Raw genomic sequence first — 12,509 nt, 5'->3', positions numbered from 1 at the left:
ATCATGACCATGATCGATCACATAATGTAAACTTGAAAAACATGATGTAAATTTATGAAAATAGTTTTATGATAAATGGCTCTGCCATAAACCATCGCTTTATAATCGTGTTTATAAACAGTTTCGATACGATTTGAGGAAAAGTTGAAAAATTGCTTGTATTTCTGGCTTCAAAAACAATATTAAACTAGTTGTGTATGGCATCGTGCCTTAAGGCAAATTGCTGGAACTTCCCGTACCGTAACGAAAATTTGCAGGAATATTACATAAATGTTTTCATATAGATTCATAAATATTGTAACATTGTCTAATATTTATAAGAGTTATATAAACTGAATCACAAAGTTAAAATTATTTATTTAAAGAATATTAGTAGTTTTAGAACTTTAGCCAAAATTAAAATTAAAATCTGAATTATTTTCGATATGCAAAAGAAGAATTATCAAAAAAAAAAGATTTGAAAGAAAAATCGATTTTTTTCCCTCCAAAAGCAATTAATTTGTCAAAACAAGCAGAAAGTTTTTTAAGTCATTCAAATCGGATGCTTAGTTCTCTCAAAATTTGCCATTTTTTGCACATGTGCACAGCTCGGTATCTCCGAAACGGCTTTGCCAAAAACTAATCAGCATACCTCCCTATCAATAAGAATCGAATGTTTTTTAAATCATTCAAATCGGTTGATCCGTACGGCCGAAAACGTGGACGGAAAATTGTATCTATACATACACACACACATGCTCACACATTTTTTTGAGGTATGCCAAAATGTTCAGAAACCTTCAAAAGGTTAAGAAATGTAAAAATTATCAATTTTTTTTGGACGATTACAATAACTTACCCTACGGGAAGTTAATATTGTCGAACATTTGGTAAAATAGTCATAGACTTCTGTATTTAATTTGCTAAATACTTAATATATTAAAATTAACAAATTCATATAATAAATATATTAAAATTAATATTTAAGTATACAATGCAGTTAAATAATCAAATCTAGCTAATTTCACTAATAAAAAAGTAGTAAATTATAAAATTAGATAATATTGATACAAAATGCACAAAAATCAAAAGAAGTCAATACATTTTAGCAAAACTGATTAGTATTTTTTGAGGAAAAATGACATTTGAAACTATAATACCGTTTAAACAAAAATAGTAATATTAATCAAATTGAAGAAAATAGCAAATATTTGAAAAAGAAGTTAGAAACACTAAAAGTTTAAAAATAATATATTTAAAAAAGTAATTCTTCCAAGAACGAATAAAAGTACGAACTAATATAATAATTTAAATAATATTTGTTGAAGTTGTTCAAAAATATGCTGCAAGTAATTAAAAATAAATCTTATTATCAAAACAAGAGCATAACGCGTTTGTTTGTAACATTTACACATTACAAGTTTAGTGTTTAAATTGCATAAGGCGTTTCCGTCTGCTTTATTCAAGTAAATATGAAATAAATTTGCTTGTATTTATTTTTTTGGCACTTGTATTGCTCTATGTTATATTGTAGAATATCGATTAATAAGCACAATTATCTACATAACAGTCATATCAAAGCAAAACTTTGATAATTATGGTTTTTAACTTACTGTAGTCTAAATTGGTCGTTCGTGGTATTCGAACCAACGCTCATTAGGCAAAATATTTTATGAAACTTGTTTTACTATTATGCGAACTGCAAATTATGAGAAACATTAATTAAACTAACTTCCAACGTTCATTAAAATGTTATCATCAATGTTAATTACCACAAACCTTTACCATTTTCTATTCAACAGTATCACGCAGTTCACGGCTGTTGTGAAACACCACCCGACTTGAGCACTCCGGATCGTTTAGGCGACCGCGGCGGCTGCATGGCTGGTATAGGCGGTCAAACTGGCGGTCAGATAGCGGGTTGTGGCGGTCCAGGTTCAGGTCGAGGTGCTGGAACTGTCGGGGCTAGGAGAGACGGCTGGGGTTCGGCTGAAGCGACGGAAATGGTCTTGAATAATTTATTCTATATCACTGCAAAGGTAAGTTTGTTTTTTTAAAAAGCAGGTTATGTTTCTGTCACAAAATTCTGTTCTGTTCTGTTTTATGACGAAATCTCGACGTCTCAAGCCAATGATTCAAAATCATTTGACCATTGGAAATTTTTTTTGTGTGAGCTATGTATGTAAGCCAAAACTTGATCTTTTGTAGACGTTTCCTTAAAATAGTGGATAAAACTCGATAAGGATGCGCGTTTAATTGTTTTGCCCGATGATCTGCCGAGCTATTTCTTCAAATTTCAAATAACTTCAAAAATGTTTGTCTACGTTTTTTGTGTGAGCTATGTATGTAAGCCAAAACTTGATCTTTTGTAGACGTTTCCTTAAAATAGTGGATAAAACTCGATAAGGATGCGCGTTTAATTGTTTTGCCCGATGATCTGCCGAGCTATTTCTTCAAATTTCAAATAACTTCAAAAATGTTTGTCTACGTTTGCCAAAAATCATGAACCGAATTTGAAAATTTTAATCCTTAAAAGATTAGTTGCTGATCGTACTTCTGTAATTAATTGTTGATTTTTTATGGCGATTTTAATGAAACCTTGCAAACAGATGTTTTCAGAGCAGAATTTTTGTTATATTTTCCATTTGGAAAAAGTCATTTTCTCACATTATATTTCCTTATTAAACATTCAATACTTGATGGATTTAATTAAATTCATAGTTTGTAATTCAAGAGTAGCATGGCAACTTTGAAATACTTTGTATTCAGTCGATGACCATTACCTCACATTCCTGGAATACAGCCATCGATTTTGAGACTTTGTTGTCATAGCAAATGTCAAAGATACAGATTGGATGATCGTAACACGAATGTTTCACATAATAAGATTTTGTACACTTTCCTAAGCAGGCGAAATTCAAATTTCTCAAAGAAAATGCACTTTTCTCATTTTTGTAACACTAAACATCTTCATTATTTCGTTGTGTACAGTCCATGTGTATATTTTTTATAGTAATATTGCGCTTAATACTTTAGTCTATCTCTATGTCATATAAATAACTGATTTTAAACATTTTTAAATATGTTGTAATGATTTCAAAATTACAAATTTGAGTAAGTTTAGTCAAAATATATTGCAGTAACATACATATGCACTGTCGAAGTCGTGCATTACACAAAATCAATACTTCTTCTGCTATTTATAAGAAAACTATTATTATTAAATTGATTTTTATTACAATTTTATTACCTACATTTAATATTTTCTATTAATGAAACGGCATTGTGATACCGTGGAAAACAACAATTTTATTAAGTTTGATGAAAATATTTCTTTCTATAAACATTATTGCTGTAATTAAATAAATTTTTATGGTTTGCCAATCTGTGCTTTAGCTAGACTTTGCCTTGAAATATTATTCCATATCCAAGGTTAAAAGAGATGTAATAAACATGAGCATAAATTGAGAGTCATTAAATATTAAATGAAAATATTAGTTTCAAAATTTATGTGTTTAGCCGGATAATAATATCACATATTTTAAGATTGTATTATTTATATAAAATGCTAAATGTGAAGAGAATTATTAATACAATACCTAATCATAAAATATAATCAGAACGTGAAAATGCTAAATGCACTTTTGCGATAATTTTTAAAATTTTTAATGTAGAGCTTATTTTATCTAGTTTGATTAATTCATTCACGGAAATGATAAAGAGTATTTTATTCGGGTGAACTAAGGAAAGAAAATATGATAGATATCTCGTTGGTTATTCTATTTATAAATTGTTGAAAAGAAAATATCTAGCGAGTCCGTAGAATCTTTATTGCTCTATTCTGAGCCTGAAATCCTCAATTTATTTCGTATTAGTTTACGACACACAATGAATACTTTCATGAGCTTTATTGTGCCACCTATTGCATTTTTGATATATGATTGAATTGAAAATCAGATTCGATTGGTACTATCAGATTTCGTAATGATGTCCGGACATACGCTTGTGGTAGCATTAGTTAATAATTAATAAAAATTAATTATATTTACAATTTACTTTTGACGCGTATTAACACTTATAAGGTTCATTAAGTGCGTGATCTGGGACTTTTTACACTTCCTAATTCAAATAGCAATACTAATTTCTTGTATCCGATTAGAAAATGTTTTGTGAGCTTTACGAATTATTGGGATTATCATTTATGAAGTTATGAAAAAAGTGATTATAATCTAAACTTGCTCTGTTTTGCCACATTTCAAAGTAATTATATAAATTAATCTTCTACGTATATTTTTATTATTTCTAATTGATTTAAATTTCATTGCAAATGGCTTATATACGACTTTATAGTCAGTTAATTGGGAATAATATTCTAAATCTTGGTAATTTTAGTGATTGAAAATTTCCATTATTCATGGACATTAAGTTTAATTACGCCGGTGGAGAGATCTGGTACTTTTACATTGAAAATCATTTTACAATATAATTTCTGTGTTTACTGCTTTACAACATTCCATTCATAAGCAATGTGTTACAAGGTTTAATATACATTAATATTCTGCTTCTTGTTTCAAGAGTTTTTCATTTTACAATGTGATATGATGAACTGAAGTTTGAATTACTTAACCATGACGACACTTTAATCATACTGTATATATCATAGGTGCTATAAAGGACTAAAAATAGAAAAGTCTATACTTGCAATTGTTCCCAATTTTGTATATTTTTTTGCGAAACATTGCATATAATTTTTTTTCTTATCTGAAATCTGAATATGTGGCATTTGTTCTTTTAATTTTTTTAAAATATTTTATGAATTGATTGATTTTGATAGCAAACATTTTTTTAATAATTGTTAAATATAAATGAAATATCCATATCACGACATTGCTTAATTTTAAAATTATTATCAAAAAGTTTTCTAAAAATGGACTTTTAGTACCGATGAAGAAATGTGAAATATAAAAAACTCTTGTATTATCAATTTTAAATAATTTTCTTAAGGACGAATGTATATATATATATATATATATATATATATATATATATATATATATTGAGCTTGAATGTGCGCAGGAGCATTTAATATTATGGTTTGAATTAAATGAACAACATTGTTTTGTATGTACATGATATCACTTATCTTCATAATGATAAATGTGTAATCATATTCTAGAATTTCCAAAACACTGCAGTTATATTTACTTAGTTTATTATACATTATGTAAAGGTTAAATCAGTCTGCATTTATTTTATCTTCACTTCTATATTTAATTAACTTCAAAGTTTTTTAACAATAAAATTAAACATTTAATTACATTACGTTTACTTTTAATTACGTTATCTATTTACACACTCTATTCCAGTTTCTCAAAACCAAACCTATAATCTTTAAATATAGATTTATAGAATGTCCCATATCTATTTATAACATATAAAATCGTGACTCAATTTAACTCGAGTTGTTTATTATGAGAAGGAATCCTTTGTTTATTTCTGATCATTCCTTTTATAATGTAATAACGTCTGAAACAAAAGCGAATTCTAATTATAAACATATCTTGCATTTACTGTCACAATTATTTTATTGAAACAATTATATTTCAGGGGTGTTTTCTCTAAGGAATGAAAATATCAATCGCAAGGCTCCATATAATTATAACTAAGGTTGTTGTGCTGTATGCAATTACGTTTTGAAAACATTTGTACATTTATAGGGCGACCTTTTGCTGTTTTGTGTAGTGTCTGTTGCTTTTCTTATGATGTTACATTTATAGCATTTGATTTTACCAATATTATTATTTTTTTTTTAAATAAATTTGTCTGTGCACGATAAAAAGTGTTGAATAGGCCGCGAAAGCTCTTCACAAAACGGAAGCTTTCAGCTTTAAGCTCGTAGTTCAAAGCTCAGAGAAATACCGCTAATGGACTGAGCCCGTATAAGCTTGCTGTGACATACGTGACGCAGATTTTCCATAATTTGCGTCGGCGTCATTTTAGATTAGAAAATCATATGGAAATTTTCGAAATTTCACTCGATTGCAATACGCCAGGTTTCGGCAGATAGGTTCGCTTGGGAAATAATCTAATGCTAATGTATGTACACGGTGAGAATATATTCATTTATCTATGCGAATTTATGTATGAGGAGGTAATTTGTGGATTCTGCAGGTTTGAGATATAATTCTTAGTAATCTTGTTAATTATATTTTTAAATTAAATAACAGTGCATTAGTTTCAGCAAGATGTTTACCCAGTATAAAAATAATTTGATATGATTACGACATAGGACATATTAATTCTATTTTTTAGACATAATATTGCCGATTTATCAAATGGATTCATTTTGCTATATATGCAGGAATAAAAGGACTCACGTATAAAAAGCAAAAATAATTAAAATAATTCTTCGTCTGTAAATATGTGATATTCTGCAAGTCTGTATTCAATTTTACACTAATACATATTGACATCAATATTTGATATAAGACTATGAGAATTCGAGATTTTGTCACAAATTACCCATTAAATCTTTTTAAACTTTTTTCATAGAAATTAATTACAAAAATAAATTTATAACGATTCTTCAGTCGATCAGTTTTAAAACTATATTCAGGGCATTGATTAAATGCTCTTTACGAGTAACTTCTCATTAACAGTATTTAATGAAATTATTTTACGACCTTAAACAATATGGACTTAGATGGAAGCAATTTATCTGTACTCACTGAAATGATAAATCTAATCACGTGTCTTTTGAACCTGTGTAGTACCTGTGTGATTAAATAGAATGGTCTGCATATATGGCAAGTCTACATGGGGGGGATTGCGTTAATTGTTTTAAGAGGCAGACATCAAATAAAATAAATGAATAACGCCTGCTTTTGAAATAAATGGATTAATGGCCATTGAAATTAAACTGGAGATGTCTGAGATGAATAAATTCATATTCAGAATTATAAGTAATTACTGCAAATAATAACATAGAAGTCTAGTTACACTTGAGAAAATGTAAACATTTTTTTTTTTTTTTTTTGTTACAATTTATTTTTGTTAATCAAGATTTAATGTCTTATTTACAAAATTGATATGAGCAACAAAAAATACAAAAATACAAAAAATGCAATAAATTGAATATAAAATGAAAAAAGTTAAAATAAAAATAAAATAAAAACAGTAATACAAAAATAATAACAAAAATGAACTATGACGTGATTATGTATGCCGCATACTACGTCAGGGCGCGTGCAGACATTGGGCTAGGTGTTTGGTAGATCGGAAGGCCATTTCCTGCTCAATCTTCTTAACGGTCTGTGAATCGCTTGAATAGTAGGATTTGTATGCTGGATTAATTTATTGTTGAAAGATGAACTTCTAATCTTGATCATTTCGTTGACTGTTGAGATTTTCAAATCCTTATGTAGGCAAAAGTTCGAAATATACCAAGGCGCATTAGTAAGGATACGCAGAATTTTGTTCTGGCACCTTTGAATGATGTTTATGTTAGATTTGCAAGAGCAACCCCATAGTTCGATTCCATAAGTCCAAATGGGCACTATGATAGTTTTGTACAGAAGTACCTTGTTATCGAGAGCGATTTCAGATTTCCTTCCAAAAAGCCAGTAAAAATCTTTTATTTTCAGTTGGATTTGTTTCTTTTTATATTCAATGTGCGTTCTCTATGTCAATTTCGAATCAATGTGCATGCCTAAATATTTGACAGAATTGCATAGTGGAATTATTGAATTGTTCAGGATGATAGGTGGACTGTTGTGATGTTTTAGAGAAACAATTATGTGCTGAGATTTTTCGATATTGATTTTGATATTCCATTCTAAAAACCATTTTTCGAGACTAGATAAATAATTTTGTAACTGACATGTTGCTGTTCTAATATCGGAATCGCATGAAATAATTGCTATGTCATCGGCGTAAGTGCATATGGTTAGAAGATCATCTGTGGGCATATCGTTTGTAAAAAGAAGATAAAGTACTGGGCTTAGCAAAATGTAAACATGAGTTGAAAAAATTGTGCATTTTCTGGTTCCAGATGTGTAAAGTATAGGATATGGGCACTGCATCCTTGATAATGTTTTATCAAATAGTAATGATATGCGTTTTTAGATATAAATATGTGTCAAAAATATATTTCAATTTTTAAAATACCTTTTCAAGTATCGCGTTTAACAGTCAGTTTCCCTGAATAGAATTGTAGTTAAACTCATTTGTCATTTCATGAATGTATATAATACCATATCAAATCAAATCATATCAAATCCTACAAGCTCAATCCATAACCTTACTATTATTATCGTTTGGCATAATATAGTTCTATGTATCTAATATCTATTATTTGCGCCGAACATTTTACTCCAATTCGGTAAAAGCTTGTCGACGTGGAGCTTTTGAATCAATTTATACACATTATACAGCAAATTGCCTCACGATTGAATGATTTATATTTGCATTGGTAATATTGTCTCCAAAGGATGAGTGTTGAAATTTAGCAGATGTATTTGTTCCAATCTTAAAGCGTTGCTTTGTCTAATTGTACGAATCTGCTTTTTAAAAGTGTTTTGATCGTGATTATTTGGGCTATCATCAATTAATGATATAAACACTTTCGTGAAGCTTAATATTGTTTTCAACTAATTAATGCTTGAATATCTTTGTTTGATTTATCATGTTTATTGTATTAACTTCATCAAAAAACTTAAAATTTTTAGACGTATATTTTATCCATATATCATTATGTAATTACATAAATTATGTAATTACATATTTTGAATGAAGTAATACCATGTATGCGATTAGAAATATTTGCATTATATATTTAATTATCGAACACGCATCAGGGTTCATGAAAAAATTACTTATTTTGTCATGATAAGTATTTGAAAGCAATTAGTTCCTTTGTTCAATATATTTTTATAGATTTCAGAATGAAGTTAAAATTCAATTATAAGAAATTATATTTTACATTCAAATGCAACTGAAAAATAAAAATTTAAATCACAGTGTCGCGATACAAATGGTGTATAAGTTGTATGAATTACTTACATTATTTTTATCATTTTTGTATGTATTAATATGTTACAGTTCTAAATAATTCCCATTTAAATATATCTCAAAAAGTTCATTAAAAAATAAACACGAATTAATTTATTACCATTGTATAAAATGAAGCGCTTGTTGCCTACCGGCTGTACCTATTTTTAGGCATGTGCAATGATCCGTCAACAAAATAAATGTGATATTAATTGAACACTTTGAAAAACAAGATTAAAATTTTACGGGTTATTTTTAGATTAAATTACTCTTTATTTATTGAAATGATTGGTTTTACCGAATTTATATGAAGGGTTAAATCTGATCAGCTTTTATATGAATACATTAACTTTACTTTTATATTAATTTCATAAACGTTTTAAATTTTAATTTAAAAATTTAATTATCTATTTCAGCGCATACTATTTTTAATCTATTTTTCATATTTCCGTTCATTATATTTTTTCCAGTGAGTTTTAATTAATTATTGAATTATTTTAATAGGATTAAAAATGATCCAATTGTTTTAATTATGAGAATGAGCTAGCTAGCGTAATGTAATATTGATAAAAATACGATCAGCTTTTATTTGTTGAATATTTCATTAAAAACTCCGTGCGATCAAAAGTTGTTTCGTTCATAAATTATGTATGTACAACAGTACATACAGTATTTCTTATTATCCAAATTCTGTCGAATGGATTTCAAACGTTTTCGTCTGTATGCATGTTTTAGGAAAAGGTTGATAATTATAATGTGTTTCTGTCTTCTAATTATTGAATTCCGTTGTTTACTAAATATATTTTTCTTTTTTCAGTTTGCTGATGAACATCCACGAGATGTAGAAGAATTATGGGGTACTTTGTGTTCTTTTTGGCCGAATAACCTAAAGGTTATACTAAGATATCTGGTTATTGTAAGCGGAATGGCTCCCAACGATTTACTACCTTACGTAAGTAGTACTTAGAAGAGTAGGTTAAACGCATTTCAACATCCGTACCTATTAGCAGATAATCCATTTGGGCCATTGCTAACAAACTTTGCTGAAAAGACCAATAATTTACGAAGTAGTCGTTTTCAAAGGGCAAATTGAGAAATATTTAACGATCTCGCTGACTACATGTAAAATGAAGTAATCAAGATAGAATATGTAAAAATGTTATTAAAGAGAAATATTATCAATCAATTTGCTAAATATTACCTAAACTAATGTTATTTCAAATATTTAATGTCTAAAATAATAGTTGCCGAATAAGCTTATACTATATGATCCAATGATTATTAAATAAGTAGTCACATTTTATATTTTTAACTTCCCGAAGGAGAAGTTTCTTTTCATAAAATATCTGATTCACTAATTTTATGTTTTCTCGACGTTTCAAGCCATTCTGAATCGAATGAGATCAAATTTGAAAAAAGGATTTTTTCCGTAGTTTGACGTTTTCTCCAAAACGGCTGGACCGAATTCAAAAATTTAATAGCCATTTGATGTATCTTGATGAGGACTATTGTTTGGAAGTTTTGTGCGACGATCGGCCAAGCCGTTTTTTCATAAATAACAGAAAAGTGAAAAATGTTCACGTTTTCCCCGCAATTCTGAATCGATTTTGAAAATTCAAAAACCATTCAAAAGATACTGGTTGGGAATCGTGATGATTAGCTTTTGGTAGAGATCGGCCGGGCCGTTTTCTTGTAATAAAGTTTAAAAAAAAAAATTTCGACGATTTTTATTATTATTTTTTTAACGGTAGATACCATAGTCTTATGGATCATACTAAAATACTACGGTCCTACGACAACTCGTTTAACTTTAAAAATTTGTCGAAATTTGCAAAAATTAGTATCGTTTTTGTGGCTTTTGTCAAAATTAGACCTTTCATCGACGTTTGCCCAAAAACACCTGAGCCGATTTCAGAAAATTAAAATGATGAAGATTATTATTTCTTGGTTCTGGGCGACGATCGGCCGAGCCGTTTCTTTGTAATATGGAAAAAAGTGTTAAGTTTTTCGCCCACATTTAAGCTTATTCTACCGAATCTTTTTAAAAAATTCAAAAACTGTTCGAAAGATATTGGTTGGGAATAATACTGATTTGTTTTAGGTGAAAATCTACCGAGCCGTTTTCTTGTAATTAACTGTTGAAAAAAAAATTCAAGCCTAATTTTCCGCCTAAAAAACAGTTAATACTAAATGATAATTATAGCTTATACGAGTGTACCTCATATTTCATTATAATGTTAACAGAAGAATATATAAAAATAACAGATATTCTTAATTATATTTATAATTGATTATCTTCCTACCAGGCCAAACGAGTGGCATTGTACTTAGCCCGCGCCCGTCCAGATAGACTTCTCGAAGAGATGATGATAGAACTACAGACCGTTGAAACTTTGAATTGTCTCATAGAGCGCACCGAAACGCCGCCGTTCTATCGCCTCACAAGTATGCGAAAAGCTTCAAGTCACTCCGATGGTGGTGCAAATGGTAATAATGGATCAAATGGAGGGCAAAATGGAAACAACGGCAACTCTGGTGGTCAGAATAATGGCGGTAATACGGATAGGTATGCAGACTTGGCGGTCGAGAAGGGAACAATTCATACAAAACGACATAGTGGTGAGGATCCTATCAAAAGTGCAGGGTGAGTAGATTGAAACATTTTTTTATAAACAGATAACTTTAAACCAAACCATTTTTACATGTTTTGTCTATATTTATTCATATAATTAAATATAACTATATTTTCCTTCTGAATTATAATTTTCTTTGTGATGCGAATAATTAGTTCTTTGTAGTCATACACTCCAAACAATCGACTATAGTTTTAACATAACTTTCATAATTATTTCTTCGAACTTGAACAAATAACTCTCTAACGACTTAATTAGCTTATCTGACTACGTAGAGAATAAAGTTTACTGAAAACGTTGCTGTTTAATCCGGCGTAGATAATTATTCGAATAATAGTGAATTTGTTATTTGATGTTAATTATCAGCACGCCATAGTAGAAATATTATCTCTATATAACTATGATAAAAAATGAAATAAGATATTATTACCCTGAGATTTTGTTTCACCTTAGATCCTCAAAATCTGATTCTGCCTTAAGAGCTTTTAGCTCGCCTAGAGGGTACGAAAAAACTCGAGGAAATAGTGGTCCACCAATAGCACATAGACCAGATGATAATCTTGTTAATGAACAGGTTCTTGCTGAGGTAAGTATTTAAGTTAACTATTATATGTAACATATTGATGTAATTACCGCACAATTGATTGAAGGGGTTTGAATAATTTTTTTTTGCTTAATTATTACAAAATGTTTACTTGTATATTTAGTGCGAGGAAATGTATCGTTCAGCTATGATAGCGGCTTGTATTGGTAGAGCTGAACCGGAACCTCAAATTCAGCAACCACATCCACAAACCACTGCTATGCCGGAATATGGTGGTTATTTTGCGCCACTCAAGGAGTATTTAC

The 12,509-nt window shown here is 29.2% G+C and overlaps 1 protein-coding gene across 1 annotated transcript in view; it reads left to right on the top strand.

The window, feature by feature from the left end:
* Positions 1 to 12,509, top strand: part of LOC113386046 (protein furry-like) — a 119,802-nt gene that overhangs the window by 77,106 nt on the left and 30,187 nt on the right. The window contains 5 exon segments of the mRNA XM_026623855.1: positions 1,927 to 2,018; positions 9,845 to 9,979; positions 11,334 to 11,671; positions 12,114 to 12,246; positions 12,368 to 12,479. Of these exon segments, the coding sequence (XP_026479640.1) occupies positions 1,927 to 2,018; positions 9,845 to 9,979; positions 11,334 to 11,671; positions 12,114 to 12,246; positions 12,368 to 12,479 (810 nt within the window).

This window comes from Ctenocephalides felis, unplaced genomic scaffold (genome assembly GCF_003426905.1).
Source record: "Ctenocephalides felis isolate EL2017-DRISC unplaced genomic scaffold, ASM342690v1 CF-g0.4_SCAFFOLD_03571, whole genome shotgun sequence".
In the NCBI taxonomy this organism is placed as follows: Eukaryota; Metazoa; Arthropoda; class Insecta; order Siphonaptera; family Pulicidae; genus Ctenocephalides; species Ctenocephalides felis.
This window is presented reverse-complemented; position numbering and strand designations above follow the sequence as displayed.